This window comes from Anabas testudineus, chromosome 1 (genome assembly GCF_900324465.2).
Source record: "Anabas testudineus chromosome 1, fAnaTes1.2, whole genome shotgun sequence".
NCBI classification, from domain to species: Eukaryota; Metazoa; Chordata; class Actinopteri; order Anabantiformes; family Anabantidae; genus Anabas; species Anabas testudineus.
Window position 1 is genome coordinate 2,421,892 of NC_046610.1, and position 23,622 is coordinate 2,445,513.

Sequence of the window (23,622 nt, forward strand, 5' to 3'; positions counted from 1 at the left end):
TTTCAGTTGGGGGGGACACTGACAGGTGGACCGTCTGTGAGCCCCGTATAATCTGAGAAAAGGGACTTTTAGGATCTCCTGTGGCCCCGAGAAGACCATGGCTCTCTCCGGGATCAGTCAGGGATCCTTGTTGGTGCTTTTGCTGCACATCGTGCTGATTTGCTCAGCTCAGGTGAGAGATAAGTAGTTTTTGTAGCTTTGCTCCTTTTTAAAAGAAGACTGTTGTATTTAGAGAGGGTTTATGGCACTTTATGGTGTTTTCGTACTCATTCATCAGTATAATGTTATAAATAGAGGACATGGCTGTCTGTGTAATGATTAATAATAAGGCTATATTGTACCTAAGTGTCAAATAATGTAAATATCATAGACTGGAGGTTTTAGCCCAGTAATAAATGGACTTAGTATCATAGTGTCATTCTGTACTTTTACTGCATATTTTTCATATTTTCATATTATTCCTTTTGAAAATAGCCGGTTGTGTTGATTTGGTTAATTACTTAAATCTCTCTAAATGTTTAACGACTCTAGTGTGTTATAAATATTTTCTGGTTTCAGAATGAAGTGATTTACTAAAGCTGTTTCTGATTATTTCAACTTTGTCCTGAATGTCCTACAATATAGAATAACGCTTCCCACATAACAGTGTTATGAATATTTAGTAGAAGACTGAGGAAATCAACAGAATTTAAAGTATATGACATGTTTTTCTCAGCAAACTGTACAAAAGCTTTCCAAACAACATTATTATTTCATTTGCTTTCATTAATTTCATTTTAAAACTGGTCCTAACTGTCGTCCCTTCATCCCAGTCTGTCCACCTGGTACCAATCAGCACCAGACAGCAGCAGTAATCTGAACACATGCACTTACTTAGGTGGTATAATGGGACTAAAATGGGAAACCAGGTTTAGTTTCATGACCTTTCCCCTCATCACAGAAACAATGAGACTCTGTGTTTGCTGCCCTTCACAAACTGCAGCAGCAGCACCACTACTGGATATTTTGAGATGAACTTAAATGAAAGTCGATTTGTCTGTTTGTTCTACAGAGGGGCCCGGTCGGTCCCAGAGGCCCCACAGGACCGCCAGGAACAGCCGGCGTGCCTGGAGTAGACGGCATCGACGTGAGTTAGCGTTTTTACCGACAGTACATTTGTCAGATATGGGTCAGACTGTAGCTGTGGATCAGTTCATATGTGGGTTAATCAGTCAGTAAACAGTGAAACAGGGAGACGAGCAGAAGCTGATTCAGTACTGACATCACTCAGGAAATAAATATATTTGTACATGACATGATTCTTCGTGTACAGTGATGTTAAACTTTGTAAAACTATGTTCTACTGTCAGAATATTTCACCTAACAAGCAGCTGTGGTTGTTAACGGCTACAGATGTTGATATTTTACTATGGGTAAAAACCTTCTACAACTCCACAAAGTTTAAGAAGCTTCTAGAACCAAAATCATCAAACCAACTAAAACGTCAAATTTGCAATCTTTATATGTTGTTTAAAGGCCTCTTCACACTCCCACAAAGCAAAGTGTGGTGGGAAACTACTGAATGTGGACTGTTAAATGAGTCCCAATCATATGTGCTGAGACTCAGTATCCTCTTCATCCATCTTTAGGGCGACAGAGGAGACGACTCCAAAGTGAACGGCGGACCAGTGAGTTGACTTTTAATTTCTATTTTCACATGAAGAAATATGAGATGACTGCTGAGGTTTGAGCCAAAAAAACAAAATAAACAGAGCTGATGTGTCTGCTTTCAGGGCCCTGATGGCGATAATGGCAAAGACGGATTGCCAGGAGCTCCAGGTCTTCCAGGCGCCGATGTGAGTGACACAGCATGTTGAGATAGTAGAGAAGCTTCGATCACAGGTTTTTGGTAAAGTTTGGAGAAATAACTAAAGAGTTTTTAGTCTACCAGTGGATTTAATCCAGCAGACGAGAGGCCACTAAGAGGATGTATTTGATCTCTTAGATCTGAGCTGGAGAACCTGAGATATTCAGATCTGCTGCTGTGTGAGCAGCTTGTTTTGGCCTCAACTGAGCAAAAGTGTGGAGGGAAAAAATCCTTCCTTGTATAAACCAATCCGGCTGTTTAAGGAATAGTCTCGAGTAGCTTCCTGACAGAAACAGGGCTCTTTTTGTGAGAGGCGGAAGGTAGTGAAGGGGGGACCGGGCTGCCCAGAGACGGGCTGACAGGAGAGAACTGTATGTTGGGACAGGCGGCACAAAATGGCCCCAGTGTGTTAGTGGTCTGCTGCGGTGATGCTGCTGAGAACAGACGGGCAGATTCATGTTAAACTGCACCAAGATGTGTCCAAGGTTTGAAACAGTTTGTTTTCAGTCATAGAAAGTAGAACAGATAATGATACTGTATGAAAGTCTGAGGGGGAACTCTCCTGATCTGCTGTCTTCATACAACGAACGGCTGGACGTGCACACAGCTCCCCTTATGGGGTAGGAACAAAATAATGGAAAAGGGGTCAAACCTCCTGCTTATATCTAATGATTGATGTGATGTTTGAGAGTCACACTCAATACTGATGCCAAATTTAGAAATGAAGTTAGATGGCTTTTTTTTTACTGAGGCCTAAAAGGGACACGAGCAAACAAATGAATAAATGCAGAAGTATAAACCCAGTGTCTTCTGTCCACTGATCGATGCACATCTGCACGTTATCATGGAGATACTCTCTGCTCAGCATGTTTATCATAATGCATTACACTTTTTCTGCTGACCAGAACTTGACGTTCACCTATAAGATTTTAATGTTACAGTTTCAAATTACCTCATAGAAATCTAATATGACCCAGTAACTGCTTATGCACAAACTAAAGCACATGTTTCTCTTAAAAAGAGTCTTATTGTTTGATTTTATAGCTTTGTTCATGCTCATCTGTTCATTTATTCATTAAGACCAAGCAACATGGTCAGAAATGTTTTTTCAAGACTCCAGGTTAACAAAGATGAACAAAAATTATTAAACACACTGTTCATTTAAACATTAATCATCTTCTGGTCCAGTTTTTCTTTTGTAATTTGTAAATTCAGGTGAATTTTTATGGTTTATCTGCAAATCTGCACAAATCTGAACCCAAACTGTCACTGAGTCTTTATAAGACCTCACAGAACCAGACTGGTGCTGTAAAATTAGAACTAAAATCCCTGCTGCGTTATTTCATTCACTATCAACAGTTAATCAGACTGACGTTATCGTTATCTACAAGAGAATTTACAGTAGCTGTTCCATCTGCTCTTGATGAACAGGCCAGAGATGTTTCACTGGTTTTATGTCGTCTTTACAGGGACCTGTTGGACCTACTGGCGATCCAGGCCCAGTCGGCCCAAAAGGGTCAAAAGTAAGTTCATCATCTGTTTGTTTTATTGAAATCTGTTGAAATGTCTGTGATGAGTCTTAGACTGAAGCATCTGCAACTAAACTGTGTCCTGAGGTTGAATCTGGACGGAGCATCACACATGGTGTTAACATCAGGTTCTGATTTATAGAAGTGGATTCTACCTTGGAACGACTTATTTAAATTCAATTCAATTCAATTTTATTTGTATAGCGCCAATTTACAACAGAAGTTGTCTCAAGGCACTTTACAGTGCAGGTTTAAGACCTTACAGAAAATATTTATACAAAAAATTATAGAGAAAACCCAACAATCCCATTTGAGCAAGCTTTAGGCAACAGTGGAGAGGATAAACTCCCTTTAGAGGAAGAAACCTCTCATAGTGGGCGGCCATCTGCCTCGACCGGTTGGGGTGAGTGGAAAGAGAAGAGAGAAAAGAACAGCAGGCAACAAAACAACAACAAGCAGCAAGAGTATAAGGCAGTTAATTTACTCTACAGCTTCATCTACAGAGCAGTAAAGACTGTTAGTAGCTGACAGACACTGAGCTTTCTGATGCCAGTTCTCATTTCTTTGCGTTTTCAGGGGGATCCTGGGGCACGTGGGCCTCCTGGGGAGCCTGTAAGTACAACCAGTACCTTTATTCACTATAACTTCAGTCATTAAATTTGAGAAAAGTTGAATGAACCTTGGTATAATAGATATAAAGCCCTGATTCCTGTTCAGTCATTTTCATTGTGGATGATTTTTCTCTCACAGGGTGTTGGACCCGACGGGCTTGATGTGAGTACCTTTAATACTGTAAATCATTACAGTTAGGTACTGTTGTAAATAGATCTCAACATAGGAAGGTAAACACAGTCACTAAAGAAGCTGCTTATATAGTTTCTACAGTTTTTAAAACTAATTCAAAACTTTTCAAAACAGAAGATTGAAGATCCATAACAGAACAAATGAATGTGTTTTAACAGCTAAAGAATGTGATTTAAATCAATCACAATATTAGTATGAGTGTTTTTTTAATGCTGAATATAAAACTACTATGATAAAAAAAAAAGCAAAATACAATAATCAAAACTGTTATACATTACAGAACAGAAAAAAATAGATTACTTCAATTTACATTTTAATTCAAATTGTAAAATTATGAATCAATTTTCAGTACGATGCTTTAAATACAGAACATTACATTACATTTTATCACTTTAGATTGTTAAGCCTTCACTTACTACCAGCAGCACCACCAGTGACCATCCCAACTCTGACTTTGTGCTGTGTGTTAGTCGTGATGCTAATGGCCATTAGCATATTAATGGTAAATCCTATTTTGTGTTAGCATAGAGCTAATAAATTAGTAGAATAAAATCCTGTTTTCATGGAAATGGAAGTTTGCACATCTACAGCGACGCAATATCATGACATGTAAACTATATTCAGTTTACAGTGTCAGGCCATGAACATGTGTCGATCACATTAGAAAACCTTATTGCAACAGTTTTCACACTTGTCTATTTTTTAGGGTATTCCTGGTACAGATGGACTTCCAGGTGAACTGGGCAAAGTTGGGCCCCCTGTGAGTAAACTCATGTTTTGTTCTTAAATACAACTGAAAAATGGAAACATAGATTTAAATTGATTATTACTGTCCAAAGAATAAATAAATAATAAATTCTAATAATAAAAATCTATTTCTCACAGGGAGACAGAGGCAGGAGAGGTCAAGTCGGTCTTCCTGGTCCTGCTGGTCCTCGGGTAAAGTTCACAGCTTCTGTCTTATCAGGGAAACTGATGCTTTAGGGTAAAAATAAACAAATGAGTAAATATTTCTTATCACATGTTTTTTCTGTAGGGACCTCCGGGCGTGTATCAAGGCGAGGACCTGGTAAGTTTGTTCCCAAAGAACATTTATTTCTATCTACTGATATTATCAGCTGTGTACAAGTGTTATGAGAAAAAGGAGCCCTTCATACTTTAGATATTTGTTATTAGAGTTGTTTTGTTCAGAGTCAGAATGTTTGACATAACTTCACTATTTTTTTGTTTATTTATTATTTTTTTATTATTTTATTGACTTAACATTTTCAGGTCAATGAAATTCATATCACGGAACAAAAGCTAATTTGAAAATACTGTTTAGAGATGATCAGCAGTAAATAGAAAAAAGCAAATGGGCGAAACACAATTAAAATTCATTTAAGTTTTGTTTTGTGCATGTTCCTGTTGGGTAAACATCAGTGACGCCCCCTGGTGGCAGGGCTTTTCCATGACCTCAAATAGGCTCTTGTGTTTTTCAGTGTCCCAATGCCTGCCCAGCTGGTCTGACTGGATATTCTGGTCTCCCTGGTATGAAAGTAGGTTCATTTTTAGATCTCTGGTATTATTTAAGCTTCATTTCTTCTTCTGTCATTTTTTAATTAAATACACTTTAATATTCATTTTGACATTTTGTTTCTCTCAACAGGGTCACAAAGGGGTTAAAGGTGAATCAGGTGAGCCAGGGAGACAAGGACACAAGGTAACACTGTGCTAACAACCTAGTTTTAATTAATGAAAATCACTTGAAGACCTAAAGTCATATCCTGACAACTTTACGTTACATTCTCTTTCAGGGAGAAGAAGGTGAACAAGGACCCCCCGGAGAAGTTGGATCTCAAGGACTACCAGTAAAATATTTCACCATACCCCCTTCACTATGGAGCAGCTTCAGATGGGATGACTCTACCCTGTCAAACATATTAACATGGGATATTTCTGTCTGTTCTCCTCTGTCCGCTGAGTAATTTTAGGGCCCAGGTGGACAAAGAGGCCTGCCGGGAATAATTGGAACCAAAGGGGACAGGGTAAGAGGGTGTCACACAAACACTGGAGAAGAGTTTAATGGGCTTCACTTATAGGTTCTACATTAATTTATCATATTATCATTATCTATCATCTTATGAATCTGACAGGAGCCCAGAAACAGCCAAAATAGGAAATAATTAGGGGGCACCAGCCATTTTGGTGGGGCCTGTTCCACCCCTGACCACCCCTCTAGTCCTGCCCCTGATCATGCAGTCGAAGAGGTCGAAGAGAATTAAAATCTGAACAATGTTCTAATCAGCAATTATCCAAAACTGATATCAGACACAAAATCAATTCACCATTTGTTATTTTATGTTTAGCCTGTAAATCTAATGTGACCTGATGATTTGTTTCTTAAATCCTAAACATTTTTACCAATTACAAATACTTTATGTCTCCAAACAGGGACCGCGTGGAAAACCTGGTGATGTGGGTCCTCGGGGAGTTCAAGGAGCCCCAGTGAGTTCCTGTTGTTCTGTCACTGCTGCAGTTTCTTCTTTATTAATTCGACACAAATACTTAATAAATTAATTTATTTTTCAGGGTGATCCTGGCCAAAGAGGAGCCATAGGCGAGACAGGGCCCAGGGGAGTGACGGTAAGATCTCAAACACAGAGACGCATTTTGAAAGTAGTTATTTATTCTCGAATTTGTGAATTTAAGTTGCTTTTATTAAGTTTTGAAGTAGCTTGTTTGTTTCTCTGTAGGGGGATTCAGGTCCACCTGGAATCAGAGGAGTGCCAGGGCCAAAGGGAGAATCTGTGAGCGTCATCCTAAATCCACAATAAATGTTCTTACTCTGTTTTATTGGACTTTATGTTCTAAAGTCTAGATATATTTTTAACCTCCAGGCAACGTGTTACCACCCTAACAAGCATATTAACTTAATGTATGTAAAAACCTCATAACCCTCCAATCCTTTTCATCACATTGCTCTATGTCTTGTCAACAGGGCCTTCCTGGTCCAGATGGTCGTGAAGGAATACCTGGACTTCCAGGATCCAAGGTAACTTCCCACTGAATCTTCTCTTGTGTTAAAATAATTGTTGCTGCAAAAATAACTTTCAGCAACTTAAAGACTTGAGAAACGTGCTCTTACTTTGAAAGTGAACATGTGCAGGTCCTGTAAGACTGACAGTCACTTTGCTTTTAGGGTCTTCCAGGGAAAAATGGGGCTCCAGGTGATGCCGGCCAGCAAGGACTTCCTGTAAGTGACCTCTGACCCCTGATACATCACTAACCGTTTTTTTAAATTTGCCTTGTTGAACTCACATGTTGATGTTTGATACCGATTTTTCATGTAGGGTTTGCCAGGCGCTTATGGACAAAAAGGACACAGTGGTTCAAAGGTATTTATACACAAACAGTAGTTTCTTCTACTGAAGGTCACACGGAGACAGAAGTAAAATTTAATCCTGCTTTATTTATAAGATACTTAAAACTTCTATAATGGACCAAAGTGCTGTACAAAGACTAATTAACTCTTATTAATGTGTTTTGTCACCAGGGTAACACAGGTGATCCAGGAGCTGTAGGTCTGATGGGGTCTCCAGGAAAACAAGTACGTGTGAAAACATTTAAAACACGAGCAGAAAACGTGAAATGAATTGTTAAGCAGACGCCTGAGAGTCAGATAATATGTTAAAGAACTAATCTGATGTCTTATTATATTTCCAGGGTGAACGTGGCGAGCAGGGGGAGGTGGGCCCAGTCGGACCCAGAGGAGGACCAGTGAGTGTCTGGATCTTGCTATAAAGCTGCATGATATCTTTTTCCTAACACAGCTACGTACATTGAAAAACACAGGAAATGCTACACCAAGATCCTTAGGGAATTACAGGAGGGAACAACCATGACAGCTCACAGTTTTGCAGAATATCGTTATTTTACTCTCAATATATTTGCAATTGTGTCGGTTGAACCGGCGAATTATTGAGAGCTACTGTGAAAAAAATGGCTACTTCATTATCTTTGTTGTAGATAATTGACTATCAAAAGATAAGCATCAATCAAATACAATCGCGCACGTTCAGATTCAACCACACTTAACGGAACATTAACTATCAAATAGGAAGTCAGCTCTTCTTGGCTTGTAAAACATGAAGCCAAACTAAATTAATTAAATATAAGGTTATATTAAAATCTACACTGAAACATCCGCTACTAGATTCTCACAACATGCTGTAATCCAAGAAACTTCAACACACGTTTTTTAAGTTTCCTTTTGTTTTTCTGTTGTAGGGTGCACAAGGAGAAAGAGGACCTGATGGGCCTCCAGGTTCACCAGGAGCCAGGGTAAGAATGAACCTGAGATGAAACTGACAGCTGTAAACAGACAGTTGAGTTCACAACAGATCTGAGTCACTGATTATTTGCTGTATATTATTTTATTTGTAGCTTTTAGGAGAAAGAACTGTTCTCACACACTGTGGAGAAAAGCATGCACAGCTAATAAGTGCATGTTGTGAGAATATTATAATAAGAGGATGTCTAGTACACAACAAGGTGAAGGAGGAGATATCTCAGTTTGACACAGTGTGTCGTCTGATCTAAATATAAACTAGTTAATCAGAGTTTTATATACATAAGGTAAGAGTGACAGTGTGGCCCTCGAGCAGCAATAATAACTAGAGGAAGTTTGCAAAAAACCTAAAGAAAGTCTCAGTAAGCTCTCTGAATGACTGGGGTCTGACTACAACACCCTTTATCAAGCATAAACACGCTAAACTAAATGTTTGCTAAACTAAAAAACTGTCAGTCTTGGTGTGTGACAGATTTCTACTGAAGCAGAAACACTTTTGGGTTCATTTAACGGTTTTCATCTGGGCTGGAAAACAAATGATGAATCCTGATAGGAAAACAGCAGGATTATTGTGTTACTGCAGGCGGATTAAAAAAAGGTAGAGAAGGAACACGTTATCATGAAAGTAACTTCAATCAGGCAGAGTATTAAAATGTTTTAGCCTAAAACCCTCCACAGTGCGATTGTGTCTGGGCCACAGCTCCAGCTGAACCTCTCCACTCGGCTGATGTCTGGTCTGTGCTGCTGCTCGACTCATTTAAAGATCAGTGTTCATGATCGCTGTTCATGGATCCTACTGAATCTCCCACACTGAACAAATTATTCCTTCACCAAGACAAACGTGTATCTTGCTCAGACATTCAGAGCTGGGAAGTGGAGTTGTGTTGTGTGCCGTTAATAACCAGTGTCAGGCGTTTATGAACTTCTACCCCTGTGGTTAAGTCTCTAATCCACCAGTGAGCGAGCATGAATGGCCTCTTGTTACAGAAATCTCATGTTTTTCTCCAGCTCAGGGGAGATTTGAACCTGAGAAGCCCTGAAAGAGCTCTCTGTTTCCCAGGAAGGCCACAAACTGGTAGTCTCACTGTACCACAATCCTGTACCCACGTGTACCCTGAAACATCTGAAGGAGGGGTGGATCGTTGGGGGGTCCACAGGAGGTTCCAGCCTCACTCATGAGCCGATGTGAAGCTGGAAACGTTTTTATTTTTTCTGTAGATGTGGTCGGGTTAAAGTGGGGCAGGCTTCACACAGTCGATCTTCTGTTTTCATCCTGAGTTTGTGTTTTTATATATATATATATATATATATATATATATATATATATATATATATATATATATATATATATATATATATATATATATATATATATGTGTGTGTGTGTGTTTTTTAACAGGGAAGCAAAGGGAACCCAGGCCTTCCAGGACTTCCTGGCCCTGCTGGTTATCGTGGCCAGAAGGGAGACAGGGTAAGAGATGTAAACCAACACAAATAAACATGAACCCAGCTACATTTAAGGATAAATCTCATTATAAATGGTTTCTTTTCAGAGGTTTTAGCACCAGCTTCAACATTTCTGATGATGTGATACTCACCACGCTAACATTACTTCAACTACATCAATAAAATCCAGTTATAAAACAGTTTTACAGATTATCTGAATCAGGAGGGAGCTGTGGTGGAGCTGTGGTGGAGGTTTGGTCACCAAAGTGCATCAGGTCTATTTTGTCGGTTTGAAAACGCTACCAGAAGATTTACAGACATTTCATTTAATCAAGGCCTGAAGGCGTCCGCCCACAGCTGAGAGGAAGTCTAATTAACCTGCTAGGGTGCAATCTATTTAGAAAATAAACATAGGATCCAGTTGGCTACGTTCAGCTAAATCAGCTCTTCTAACCCCTGTTGGATATCATCTGCCTGATCAACAGAATCATCAATATTTTTAGAAAATACTTTTTCCTTTAGGAGCCGCATGTATACCAGGATTATATTATATTTTTTCTAATTTATCTAAATGTTTTAGATAATCACAATAATTATTGTTCTTTTTTTTTCTCAGGGTGCAGTTGGTTTTGATGGGCCCAAAGGAGACCAGGTATGTTTCATAAAACACAATGTAAATTACAGGCTGTGTTTGAAAGTGCTGAGTTGAAAAAGATTAAGTGCCAAAAATGTGTCATATGTGTTTGTAACAGGGACCTGCAGGTGCAGAAGGAACTTCAGGAGAGAGAGGAGACGTGGTGAGTGATCAAACCTGGGATTGTGTCTGTCTCAGTTTGGGAGGCAGTAAGAAAACAAAGAGCCATCAGAGTGTAGTAGTGTGTGATTTACATACGTGTAGAAGGTAGAGAGAATAAATGAAGTGTTTGAAATTTTAACAACAGGTAAAAACAGGTAAAGGTCAAACATGTTGAAGAAATGTAATGTGTGACTATTTTATTCTCTTTCAGGGTGAAGAAGGAGAACCAGGAGAGAAAGGATCGGTATGATCACTCAGCTTAATTACACTAGTTCTTATTAGATATAATCTGCTTTCTACAGCTTCATCATATGTAAAAATGTATGTTTTGTATATCAAGACTAAGACTATGAGAACTACGTTATCTTTTATCTCACTGTCTGCAGATGAGTTCAGAAAAGAGCAGATATTATCCCACCACATTTCTAAAGCTGAGAACTTTTAACACCAACCTTTAGATTTTAGTTATTGAAAATATAAATCAAACAGGTTCAGCCTCATTGAGGCTGCAAATCCCCTAAGAACGCCGCTCTTAGGGGATTTGTAGAACAAATCTGAAACTAGACAGTCTGTGTATACGGTGTGTGTCGTTCTTTGCAGACTGGCCCACCAGGAGAGACAGGAAATAAAGGACCTGAGGGAAGCCGAGGACTCCCAGGAAAAGATGGCAAGCAAGGTCAACCGGGACCACGAGGCATGCAGGGCGACATGGGGGTACCAGGTCTGCCAGGAGTTCAGGGATCAGCAGTGAGATGTTTTATCTTTGTTCATCTTTTTGCACAATCCCTCAGCTTTTTGCTTATTTGGAGATTTTGACATTATTCAACAGATAATTATAAAATCTCTAATATCTCTAAAGCACTGAAGACTGTATGAGCTGTTTACTCACAACACTGACATAAGAACAAATGACTCATCACTATCAACAATCTTTGTCTGCACAGGGAAAATCACCAACAGACACACACATTAAACAAGTCTGCATGAGGGTAATGCAAGGTAAGTGTCATCTTCACAGAAGTCATTCAGGTTATGTTCTGTAGGTTTGTTGTCAGCACAAAGCTTTAGTGGCTGATTTTTTGTAATCGAGTGAACTTCGAAAACATTGGTGAGGTGTTTGAGTTGACTCAGTAAAACTGCAGGTAAAAATCTCATTGTACAGTTTGTCTACTGTGAAAGACATTTAGTAACTCGCCTTCTAAGTTACTAACTCACCTTCTAAGTTACTAACTCGCCTTCTAAGTTACTAACTCACCTTCTAAGTTACTAACGCTTAGTTACTAACTCATCTTCTAAGTTACTAACTCACCTTCTGAGTTACTAACTCACCTTCTAAGTTACTAACTCACCATCTAATGACTCAAACTGATTAATAAACCATGTGCTCCTGTGCCACAGAGCAGCTGGCCCAGCTAGCAGCCAGTCTGAGCCGGCCTGAGTCAGGTATTGCTGGGCTGCCCGGACCTCCCGGCCCACCTGGACCTCCAGGCCCCACAGGAGAGAACGGCTTCCCCGGACACCCAGGATCACGAGGGCTGCCCGGCCTGAAGGGTCCATCTGGTTTAATAGGCCGCAAAGGACCCAAAGGTGAGTTTCAGATTAGCCGGTTTGTGAGTCTAAAAAAGTGGCCTTAAGACTGAAACTCCTGTGTGTTTAAGGCCCTCCCCTGCACCCATTTCTCTGTACTGATTGGCCAGCTTGTGGTCGTCTTCCTGTGGGCCTAGCAGAACATTTTAGATTTCTTCAGAAAGATTTAGGACACACACGGGAAACAAACCTGGAAAGACGTGTTCATTCACTTTTCGACTCTTTCTTGATGCTGCTGTGACCCAGTTCCTCTGAGAGATCAAATGTTAATGAAAGAGCAGATGAAGTGTGAACTCTGAGCTGGAACTTCAGCTCAAAATAGGATCTTTAATTATGTGTTTCTTGTCTGCAGGTGACCAGGGTGACAGAGGGGACAGAGGACCCACCACGAGGGGGCCCAAGGGTGAACCAGGCACCCCAGGTCTCCCAGGTAAATTAAATTTAATTCAATTTTATTTGTATAGCACCAAATTAAAATAAAGGTAATATCAAGTTTACATAGGGGAATTAAATCCTTACAGAGTATAAACATACTGCTTTATAGAGTTCAAAAGGAATTCTATAAAAACAGCAAATCCCACTCCCTCAGTATTATTCAGGAAATGACAAATAAAACAATTGAGAATGTTCAAAAGACCAAGTCAAAGTTCCCGTGAGCAAAAAACCTTCACAAGTCACTTGGCTGTGAACACAGATCATTGCTCAGGAAATATCACAGTTAATAAAGGGATTCTCTCTAAGTCTAATAATTAAAAACATACATTTAAATACAGCATGCAGTGAAAGATTTGAGTACTTGTTCCACAACTAAACACAGTTTACAGTTAGTAAACTTAGTTTCAAACATTAGGGAGAACCCTCCACAGTCCTGGTCCCAGACTGACTTCATGATGAGATCAGACACCTGAGGGACTCATATCATCTGCTGCTGAACTTGTTTCATAATATCTATACTTAAAAGACAAATCGAACCAAAGTTCAGCAGAAAAATCCCAAAGGCTGCAGACATTCGATGATTCTGTGTTTTGGAGAATCCATTTTTCACGTTACCTGTTCTGTTCCTCATTTTTCAGGTGATCCCGGTCGACCAGCTTACGGTAAAGATGGCCGTGACGGAGAGAGGGGACCTCGTGGTGTTCCCGGTGCTACCGGCGTTCCTGGGTCTCCCGGTCCTGCTGGTCTGAACGGTTACTGTGAGCCATCACAGTGTGTCCTGCCAATGGTGGCGTCGCCAGTTTCAGCAAAGGACTCCGGCATGAAGGGCCCCAGCGACATCTAAGGAGGGGCCAGAGCTGAACTGGGGGATACTGAGAGACTGGAGGAGAAAGGAGCACTCCATGGAAGATTTGTCCATTTGGGGTTTGTGACTTGGTTTGTATGTTTTCTTGATTTATTCAGCTCATTTGGAACCTGATTTTCTTACTCTTGAAGCCATCTTTGTGGTTAAAAACTGACATTAAGGTGGACAAGGAAGAACAAGCACCAGCTCCATAAAACAAATACCTTTACCTCAGTTTTTCCATCTCTGTACTGTAAAATTAAAGGTAACAGTCTGTATCTGTAGGAATTTAAGAACTCATTGTTCCATTTCTGTCCAAGCAGCAACAAGACAAGTGTGAAGTTGTTTCTGTATGTTTATGTAAATGTGTCAATATGCAAATTATACTGCTGGATAAGGTCCATTTTGTTTGTATCTGTTTATCCACTTAAATCCCCACCTGTGCATTTTCCTTTAAATGTACGATATGTTTGGTAATTTCTCTGTCATGACAACTGTTGTTTTTGTGATTGGAGGGTTCTATGAATTCTTATTTATTATATCAAGGTTCAACGTGACATCTTCAAGTTGTACAAAGGAGGAAATAAACACATTTTGATAACCTCTCGCATGTTTTGTATGGTCAAAATAAACAGGACTGTGCTTAATGAAAACAGAAAAACTAACTAATTAAAACTAAATTCTGCAATCAGCATCTTTAAGATATTTCTTCCTCCAAAACAGACCTGACAACACTGACGTCATAATAGGAAGGTATCAGCAGTGTGCAGTGGCAGAGATGTGGTTCAACTTAAAATGGCCAATACTAGTATTGTTCATTTAGATTTAATATGTTTCATTTTGATGAAAAAACAATTTTATTTCTTGTCTGTTGGGATGTAAAAGCCCTTAGAAACATCATTCCTTCAGATTTCCCATACTTTTAATGTGTAAGAATTTATCCACCAGGATTCACTGCATCAAAAATGAATAAGTAAACACATTAAAAGACATTTGAAGTATTATTTTGTTTAACAGTAGCTCAATGTCACTATAATTCTCTAATTACTTATAGGATTCATTATACCGTTTCTGATGGAGCTTAAATTTTTTTTATTTAGTTATTAAACTAATTTAGGAATTAATTGTCACTATTCAGCAAATAGATTTACTATGAAAAGAACACATTACTGACTGTAACTGAGCTTCAATGGAATGACAGTTCCCCAATTAACCACGCTGAATAAAAGCAGTAGACGCAGGTTCCAGATGTTCCCACCTGGAGGTCACCTGCTCAACCACTCCAGGAATTCAAGAGCCATTTCGCTGTGAGACCACAAGGGGGCATACCACAAGACAACAAATGAAAGAAGTTCAATTATTATTTACCTCAGTTTATACAGAAACTGAACCTTGTTTCTAAAAAAATAAAATGGTTATTAACTAAAGGCAAATTGTGTCATTTCACAGCAGGCAGAGTGTTTATTCTTTCTTTCATTCATTGACATGAGTGGAAGAACTGCCGAGATACTTGAGTAAAACCAGTAATACTTCACTGTAAAGACGCTCTGTAATGCACTCCTGAAACAGATGTATCTCCTGAACATGAGAATGTACGTGATGCTCTTATCTTTACATGACTGGTCATTCCCAGCTCTGCACACCTCCAATCAGTCTGTGGAAGTCGGAGCAAAACAAACAAACAAAAAAAAAATAAATCATCTGTTCAATTCAAATCCTGTTCTTTAATGTCGTGGTATCCATTAAAAAACAAACAAACAAAAAAAAAACACATTTAGATGTTTTTCTACCCATTGATGCAGATGTTACTTCCTTAAACTGATGTGGACTGATCAATCGGCCGATGAAGTGCAGCTGAAAACAAAAAGCCGTTTTTTTTTCCTATATCAACCCCAAAACCACTGAAACCAAACACGCCGTCACGTCTTCTCTTTGCTGCTTTTCAGTGTATCCTTTAATGTACTCTCACAAGTTGGTGAACAGGTACAACTTTGTCACTCACGGTACTAAATCACACATCCATTGATAGTATAAATAGCCAACCTAATAATAATAGTACACATTTTCAAATACATAAAATCATCAAGTATCCAAGTCTTAAGTTACAGACATCAAATAAAAAGGCTTACAAAATATCGCAGACGTTGGAAGTCCAGTTTGAAGCGAAAAAAATAATATATATATATTTTGGACATGGCAGTTAATTAGTAAACAGAAGGTTTGATAGGGTAAAGAAAAAAAAAGTAAAAGTTCCTAGACTTTCAATTGACAAATATTGCAACAATTAAGCGTTTTATATTAAAAAATAGTTACTGAAAGGACATAAGTGTGTGTGTGTGTGTAAGACTTCCTGCACAAGACAAAGGCAACTATTTTTTGTTCCGAGTAGAAAAATGGAACACCTTTTCCAAATGCCAGAGGGAGTCGCCTCCCGCCTCGATTGCCTTTGTTCCATTTCGATTGTAAGGCATTTATGGATGAACCATCTGATCTGAAGGAAGGCAAACCTCTTTCTAGTCAGTCTACTCTAGTTAGGAACCGTAGAATTGAACAGGGGACGTACGATAATTGCGCACACAATATTCTAAGTGTCGTCTGTTTTTGTTCAGCGCAGTCTCAGCTAATTTCAATGCACTGGTCAATCTAAATCTTTGGGATGTGATTTATAGAAAACGATTAATCCAACATCTTACAATAATACACGACTCAGCACTGCCCTTTCGATTTTCTCTTTTTTTTTTTCAGTTTTCGGGCACATGAAGAGGAAACACCGTGGTTCCGGTTCACAACTCTTTTTTTGACACTTGATTTTGAACCTGAAGAGGGAACAGTTCAATAACCGAGCATGGTTTCCCAAATAAAAATACTTCAACACAATGACTAAGAAAACAAGCCTGCCAGGCAATAAGCTAGCAAGGTTGAATCAAACTCTGTGGTGAACTTGTGTGGGGTTGGCGTGGCTCAGGGTTTGGCTCTACTGAATGCAGCAGTTATTGCGATGGCCGTTGGAATCTTTGAAGCGCAGGCGCATCTTTGGACGATACTTCTCCAAGTAGAACAGCTGCTTGCTGTTGAACGCTCCTCTGCGCTTCCTGGAAAAATTAACAAGAGACTAATTCAGTATTTAAAAAGTATTTAACATTTACAGATATGTTTTCTCAAAGCGGCTGCTGGGCCAAAGCCACAGGATCATGTTTTAAAATCTAACTTATTTCAAAGCCAACATGTGAAACCCATAAACATTTCAAGTGATGACACACAGTTTTGAAAAGCACTCATTACTCAGCCTCTTATCTCACTATGTGATATCTCAGCTATTTACAGGCATGACTCATCCATTCCTGCTCACGTTTCAGTGAGGAATGCGTCACAAAAAGCAGGATGATCTCAAACTGAAATACAAATCCAGCACCAGCCAGGCTCGACTGAACATGGTGTTTCACTGTCAGCAGGAGGTGGTATCGACTTTTCTAATTAAAACAGTCCTGTGAACTTACTGTCGAATGAACTGGACAGCATCTTCATATTTCATCCCACATTCTATCAAGGCGAGTGCGACCAGAACAGGAGCTCTGCAGAGGGAACAGGGAGTACGAGAATACTTTATTAAAAGCTGTGTGTCTTTGTCGATGACCATAACGAGTTCAATTTAACACATGGACATGGTTTTAAAAATAGACAACCTTCGTATCTGTGTTCAATTACGACTAAAGGCTTCAAGAAGACAACTTAAAAGTTGAGGGAGCTGAAGGCAGGATGGAAACAAACCTACTTGGCAGGTTATTTAAATTAAGCAAACGCACATGGAACAAAACGTCATGATCCTGAGATTGATCATGAGATTCCACTGAATAAAGCAATGAGCAAATTTATCACCATTTTATAAAAAGCATACAAACATCAAAGATTGGCATTAATGACATTTATGATGAAGCTTCAATTAAATACACAAGAGACTGATTAAGAAATGCCTGTCACTACTTCCTGGAGCTCAGGATGTAGGGACAGACATTTTAGAAGCAAATCCTCATGTTTTAGAAGCTGAAACCAGAAACTGTTCAGTTTCTGTATCAGACAGGAGAACTGAAGAAAATGACAGATGATGTCTGACTCATTATCTTATTTGATAAGATCATAACATCTCAGTTTTTGCGAACGCAGCGCTCACCTCCCCAGTCCTGCCACACAGTGGACAGCGATGCAGCAGCCGGGCTCCTCCCTGAACTTCAGCTTCAGCAGGTTCAGCCAATCATCCACAATCTGGTTGGAGGGAGGAGCACCATCGTCGAAGGGCCAATCCTGCAGAAGAAGAGAGGAAAGAGGGAAATTACATCACCAGGCCAGAAAGAAAAACAAAGGGCTGAACCGGCAGCAGGGAAAGAAAAATGTTATTGTAGGGGGAGGGATGGTTGGAGGGTGTTCTTCCCTTTGCTTCAGTGTTTTACCCCCCCCCTTTTTTGTTTTTTTTTAACTTGCTTTTTTAAATATGTTAATTAGGTTTATATTAAATGCTTTTAGGACCAGTCTACTGTCTTTATTTTATATCAATAGATGAATCTGAATAGACAACGCTGCAGTGCTGTTGAATTTCTTCCAAGGTCAGAAGGAACTGGCTGATAGTTTAATTAATGCTGAGACAATGAGTCAATTAATTCATTAGTTATGGACAGAAAATAAACTCTGACAGACACGAGCCGTTTCAAACGTCTCAGAGGTGAAGATTTGCTTCTTTTATCCGTTTTACATCAATATAAACTAAATATGAACTGTTTTTATAGACTAAAACTGAAAGCAAAAATCAGCAGATTCGTTAGTAAAGAAAATAACTCTTAACTGCTGGAGACATAAATTTAATACACAAATAGTCACGATTCCCTCTAATTAGATGAAGATGATTTAGATTAGACCTGGAAGAAATGTGAGCATCACAAGTCCTTGAATCAAACACCTGTGAATGTCTGAAAAGCAATTGAGTCTGTCAACTCAGTAAAAGCCTCGAGTTCGTCATTGTCAGTAGATTTAGGTGGTTTTATTAATGGACAGTTTTAATAAAATAAAACTTACTGTCTAGGTTAGAAAATAAAGAGAAACAGCAAAAAACAAAACAAAAAAATTACATTCAGTCTGGTTTTAAGCATTAAGAGTAAAGAATTGAGAGATTTGAACTTACCAACACCTGAATTCCCTCTTTTACCACCAGGGTGGCGTCATAGGTGGCCTCACAAACTCTCACCACGGTGGTGACTCCATATTTCTTCAGCTCCTGTAAAAATACATCAGACTGTTACAAAAAAGTAAACAGGCAGAAAAAGAAGCCGTCCACAAATATGTAAAAAATGTAAATCGTAAAAACTCTGCTCTCTAAACTGCTTTAACTTATGTGTTTACATGTGAAGTTCCTTCTACTAAACTCAGTCCTGTCCTTTACTTTATCTTCAACACTTATCTTCTCCAAAATAATTCTCAATACATTATCTTTGTCCTCATGCTTCTTCAATGTGAACACACAGTTCTAGAAACTAACTCCCTGTAAACACCACTGAATAAAACGCGAATGACACCGTGGCTCACCTCAGTGAACTTGTTCAGGGTGGCATTGGTGGGATTGTGGGTAATGAGGAACCTCATGTTTTTGTAGGTGATCTCCACAGGGGCCGGTCTGTTCATACGAGCCATTGTGACGCAATGTAACAAAAATAATGAAAAAACCCAAAAGTCTTCCACAGAGTAAAAACGCTAATGTAAACACTTAGTTAAACTCGGAGGGAATGTCAAACACAAATGTCCAACAAGCTTCAGGATACCCAGAAACAAAAACTCCTCCGGTCTTCTTCGAGGTTGGCAAGGCGTAAAAAAATAAGAACAAAAAACAAACACACAAAACGAAGGTTGCAACAGGTAAACTGGGAAATTTGGGGCAACCGAAAAAAGGAGGACAATCAGAAATGTAACTCAAAACTTTCTCCTTTGGAATAAAACAAAAGTAAAGGAAGAAAAAAAAAAACAAGGCTGGTTCCACCTTGATTCTGGCCAGGCGGAAGCCGACAAGGGCAGTGTGCAGCGGGTGGAGTTACCCCATCCAGGCCGAGTTGTCGCTGGTTCTAGGAGGCGTCCCGGTCCTGCCAACTTTCCGGGGTCCCTCCTGTGGCTCAAGTGCGTGGGATCGATGGCGAGTTCGGCTGTTCACTCGTCTGCATAGGCAGCGTGCTGAGCCTGGCAGTAGTCCCCACTGCCCTTCAGAAACTCCATAAATGTGTGACCCAGAACACCACAGAACTGCTGTAGGACACAGACGGGGACAAAGAAAGAAGAGGCTGCTTTTAAAATACACAGAATTTAAGACCACAGAGTTTTAGTGCATTAAGAAATGTGTCAAAGAGGCATTGTTATTTGGAAAATAACTCAGCTTGAAGCATGACATCAGAGCACATTTAGTTTTACTTTTTGTTGCTGTGTTCCAGCAGATGTGTAGCAGTGAGGTACTACAAGTAAGTTTGATAAATTCAGTATCAAGTTATTAAAATATTAAAAAGTTTTAACAAATTTTTAATATATTTTACTGACAGCAAACTGTTAATATTTAAACGTATTAACCAAACATTTTAATTTCCTTTAGAAATTAAAGAATTTGCGTCATCTTTATCATTATAAATCTATATGCTGTCTTTTTCCATATTCCTTCAGTAGTTTAGTGTTTGATCGCCATCTGATATTTTTGGTTGATGATTGAGTATTTGACATATAATAAAAAGCTTCTGTACTGTGATATTTCTGCGTTGTCAATGTAGACAATGTAGACAAAGATGATTGTGATTTGTCTAAAATCATGATCCAAAGAAGAAAACATCAGATAATGTTGTTAAATGGGTTTCAGAGATTTTAAAACTCTAACCTAAAATAAAACAGTAACAGAATTTCCAGTTTTTCATCATAAAGAGTAAATACTTGTCAGTTTACCATTTTTAGTACGACACTAATGTAAGACTGGATTTCTATGTCGATGCTCAGCAGGTGTAGGTGTGACAATATTTTCTGCTAAAATAATCCACCCAAATACCACAGATGACCTTAAACGCCTCACAGGAAACTAGACAGGGGAAAAACGTGGAGGACAATGAAAAGCCAAGTGGCAGTGTCCCACAGACAGGGAGCAGCTGCTGGTACAATAGAAAGGACGAGTCATCTGACATGTAGGTCAACCACATGAGGCCTTCAGCAGGGTCTGCCATCATCATCATCATCATCATCATCATCAGCTCAGTAAATCTGACATCTCTCACTGCTTTTTAGTTAGTTTTCACCCTTAGATTAAAGGTGAAGGGTCCAACCTGAGGGTCTAACCTGGTGGAAAAGCTTCTCACCGCGTCTGAGCGGCTCAGGTCCGCTTTGTTAATCCGGTCTTCTCCGGCTCTACAGCAGCATTTGGTAAAAAACACCGCAGAGTGCACAAACGGGAGCGGTTCACGGATCAATAAGGAGAAGATACACAGAGATATAAGATACCACAAAGGTAGAAGTAGTCGTTTAAACGTACACGGTGTTAATCCGTGACATTACAACGCTTTAAAGTGCCCTTTGTGTGAGAATAGTCTGGGCGCCATCACATCGCGTCAGCGGCCTACAGGGCTGTCACCGCCGGGAGAGGCTCGGACCGCACGCTGCTTTACGGCGACAAACACGGCGCCTCGTTAAACGAGCAACGAGGTACAACATGTGGGGAATCACCAGGAAAAGCTCATTTTTTGTTTTGGTTTATTTCACATAAAAATGCGTCGGTTTAATGCGGCAAAAACTTCGAGCAACTCACGTTAGCAAGAACCGGCCCGTGCTCCGCATCCGACCGCCGCTCGCTAACCGCGACGAACAGCACGCTAACCCCGGGACTACACCTAAATAACCGGGACAAACTTCACTTTAGCACGTTTGTGTTGAGCCCGAGTAACAGATGACACGTTAAGAGGGAGAGTCACACGGGGATTTAGCCGGGTTCGTGCCGGCCAGGCCGAGATTTCATCGAACAAACGTGAAGTGAAGGCCAGCTGGAGACGTTAGCGAACGGATTGAACGTTACAACGCGAAGCGAAGCAAAAGAACCAAAATGGCAGCCGCATACTTACTGGGATATGCTTACTCATTGAAGACTGTAGCTTAATCATACAGACGGTCCCCAGAAAAAGGTAAAGAATAATAACCGGTTCTTCACCATACAGCCGAGTGCTGCTCTCCAAGCGGAGCCGACGTCTCCTGATGTTTGAGGCGAAACAGGCGAACCGACAGACGGCGGAGTGCGACTTCCTGGGTTACCTTTCAAAATAAAACGCCAGTATTTTCTATGGAGTCTAAATAGTGTGATGTAGTTAAATTAGGGTAAATAAGATAAACAGAGAGGACAGTAGAGTGGATGGTGAACTGTGCAACTTACAGGCTAAACAATAAGTTGGAAACAAGTTAGACACAATTATAAGTCAATAGCAATGTGAAGATGGAATGACGGTTAATAGTCTGTGCCTTAGTGCTGCAGGTTAATGAGCACATCCATCCTCAAGCCTGCTTGTTTTCCTGCCTTACCTACAGCTGATCACCTGACTCAGGTGTGTTCAGTCAGAAGCTGGAGGAAAATGAGGGTGGAGTGGGGGACGTCATTTGGTATCTTCAAACTTCTGGTTGACTGAACACACCTGATCCAGGTAATCAGCACTGGGAAGAACAGGCTAGTTGGAAAAAACAGAGTGGAGGTCCTTAAGGACCAGGCTTGGGAACCCCAAACTGATCCTATAGTTGAACCATGACCTCTTTAAAACAAAAACAGAACAGATGATTTAATGACTGACTATCACTGTAGCTGCTAATAAACTGCAAACGACGTGTCTGCTTCATTATTGCACATAGAGAACTCCTTTGTACAACACTGTAAACCACTTTTTATTTCAATTTGCTGCTTGCTGCTTTTCATTATTGGCAAGTTATTTTGATTTAAGAGAAGCATTTTTGTACCTTCTGTACATTGTGTGTTTGCTCTTGATCTGCTGTAACTAACAAAGTGTTAATCTTATCTTAATCCTACTGTGATCCTACTACTAGTGGTACTCTGGACTGGTTTAAACAACAAGGTGGAGTTCAGTTGAAATGGGGGTCTGCAGATTGATGATTAAAGTTTCCAACATCTTCTAAGTTTCTTCTTCACACACTAGAGTCTGTGCAGCCAGTTTCATTGGCCAACACTTGAATCCTCTGAGCTCCAACAGGTGCATCTAATTCTAAAGGTGAAGTTCAAATTCAAAACCATCACAGTTTACAGTATTTAGGTTTTGACTGCTGCTTTAAATAAGTTACACATATAGTGAGAATATAACACTGTGTGAGACGTAAAGTTTGGTTTCTTAGCTGTGCTTTTACACTTTATTAAAACTGTAATCTAATTACACTTTGTTATATTTTATTTTCACATTTCTGATTGAGTAATTGAAATAAATCTTATGTTGTCATCTACTCATCTCCAGCCTTTCAGTTTAATAAACACCTTCAACTCTATTTTGAAGAGAGACTCTGGGAACATTTGCTTCTTCCTAAATCCTATGTTGTCTCTAACTTGACATTACTCTTGAAACCCCACCCTAAAAATGTGAGGTGTTGTGTCCAGACATCTCTCTGCCTGCAGCAGTAGGTCAGGTGGTGACCGCTGAAGCCTTAATGCTCCTTCACTTCCCACGTATGGACAGAAAACACCACAAATGATCCAGAATATAACTGAAACTTGGCACAAGCTGCTTGTAGCTACAGTTAAAGCGGAGTTTCACCAGTGCTGCAGGCGCTTTGGCACTCTTAGGTTTACTGCCATGGATAGTCTATAATTAAATATAACAGACACTCTCAGATGGAGGTGATGATGTTCATCCCCCACAGGCTGTTTCAGATTTTGATGTCAGGTTGGATGTACATGTACCATAACCGAAAGCCGCATCAGGCACCAAAATGACCACGGCATCAGCTCAATACATCAAACTT

At 39.8% G+C, this 23,622-nt stretch overlaps 2 protein-coding genes across 2 annotated transcripts; one reads left to right on the forward strand and one right to left on the reverse strand.

The window, feature by feature from the left end:
- Window positions 1-48: 48 nt before the first annotated feature.
- On the forward strand, window positions 49-14,218 carry col9a1a (collagen, type IX, alpha 1a). The gene is made up of 32 exons (XM_026360176.1): window positions 49-172; window positions 1,052-1,126; window positions 1,629-1,667; window positions 1,773-1,835; window positions 3,316-3,369; window positions 3,952-3,987; window positions 4,126-4,149; window positions 4,886-4,939; window positions 5,065-5,118; window positions 5,216-5,248; window positions 5,661-5,717; window positions 5,828-5,881; window positions 5,976-6,029; window positions 6,153-6,206; window positions 6,613-6,666; window positions 6,751-6,804; window positions 6,915-6,968; window positions 7,160-7,213; window positions 7,361-7,414; window positions 7,512-7,556; window positions 7,715-7,768; window positions 7,885-7,938; window positions 8,449-8,502; window positions 9,909-9,980; window positions 10,572-10,607; window positions 10,708-10,752; window positions 10,963-10,995; window positions 11,352-11,498; window positions 11,696-11,750; window positions 12,150-12,338; window positions 12,691-12,768; window positions 13,412-14,218. Exons 1-32 carry the CDS (start codon window positions 98-100, stop codon window positions 13,615-13,617), a joined length of 2,064 nt encoding a protein of 687 aa, XP_026215961.1. The 5' UTR covers window positions 49-97; the 3' UTR covers window positions 13,618-14,218.
- A 1,103-nt stretch (window positions 14,219-15,321) lies between these two features.
- ptp4a1 (protein tyrosine phosphatase 4A1) lies at window positions 15,322-21,900 on the reverse strand. The gene is made up of 6 exons (XM_026360380.1): window positions 21,735-21,900; window positions 19,189-19,896; window positions 18,788-18,880; window positions 17,786-17,916; window positions 17,115-17,189; window positions 15,322-16,709 (listed from the first exon to the last, which is right to left on the reverse strand). Exons 2-6 carry the CDS (start codon window positions 19,291-19,293, stop codon window positions 16,592-16,594), a joined length of 522 nt encoding a protein of 173 aa, XP_026216165.1. The 5' UTR covers window positions 19,294-19,896; window positions 21,735-21,900; the 3' UTR covers window positions 15,322-16,591.
- Between the last annotated feature and the right edge of the window lie 1,722 nt (window positions 21,901-23,622).

What these genes read in the sequence shown, in the direction of transcription:
- col9a1a (XM_026360176.1), top strand. Translation starts at nt 98, where the DNA reads ATGGCTCTCTCCGGGATCAGTCAGGGATCCTTGTTGGTGCTTTTGCTG. An exon ending in CAGGTCTTCCAGGCGCCGAT is followed by an intron (nt 1,836 to 3,315) that starts GTGAGTGACACA and finishes TCGTCTTTACAG; the next exon opens with GGACCTGTTGGACCTACTGG. An exon ending in CTGGTCTCCCTGGTATGAAA is followed by an intron (nt 5,718 to 5,827) that starts GTAGGTTCATTT and finishes TTCTCTCAACAG; the next exon opens with GGTCACAAAGGGGTTAAAGG.
- ptp4a1 (XM_026360380.1), bottom strand. Translation starts at nt 19,293, where the DNA reads ATGGCTCGTATGAACAGACCGGCCCCTGTGGAGATCACCTACAAAAAC. An exon ending in AAGAGGGAATTCAGGTGTTG is followed by an intron (nt 17,917 to 18,787) that starts GTAAGTTCAAAT and finishes CTTCTTCTGCAG; the next exon opens with GATTGGCCCTTCGACGATGG. An exon ending in TGTGTGGCAGGACTGGGGAG is followed by an intron (nt 17,190 to 17,785) that starts GTGAGCGCTGCG and finishes TTCCCTCTGCAG; the next exon opens with AGCTCCTGTTCTGGTCGCAC.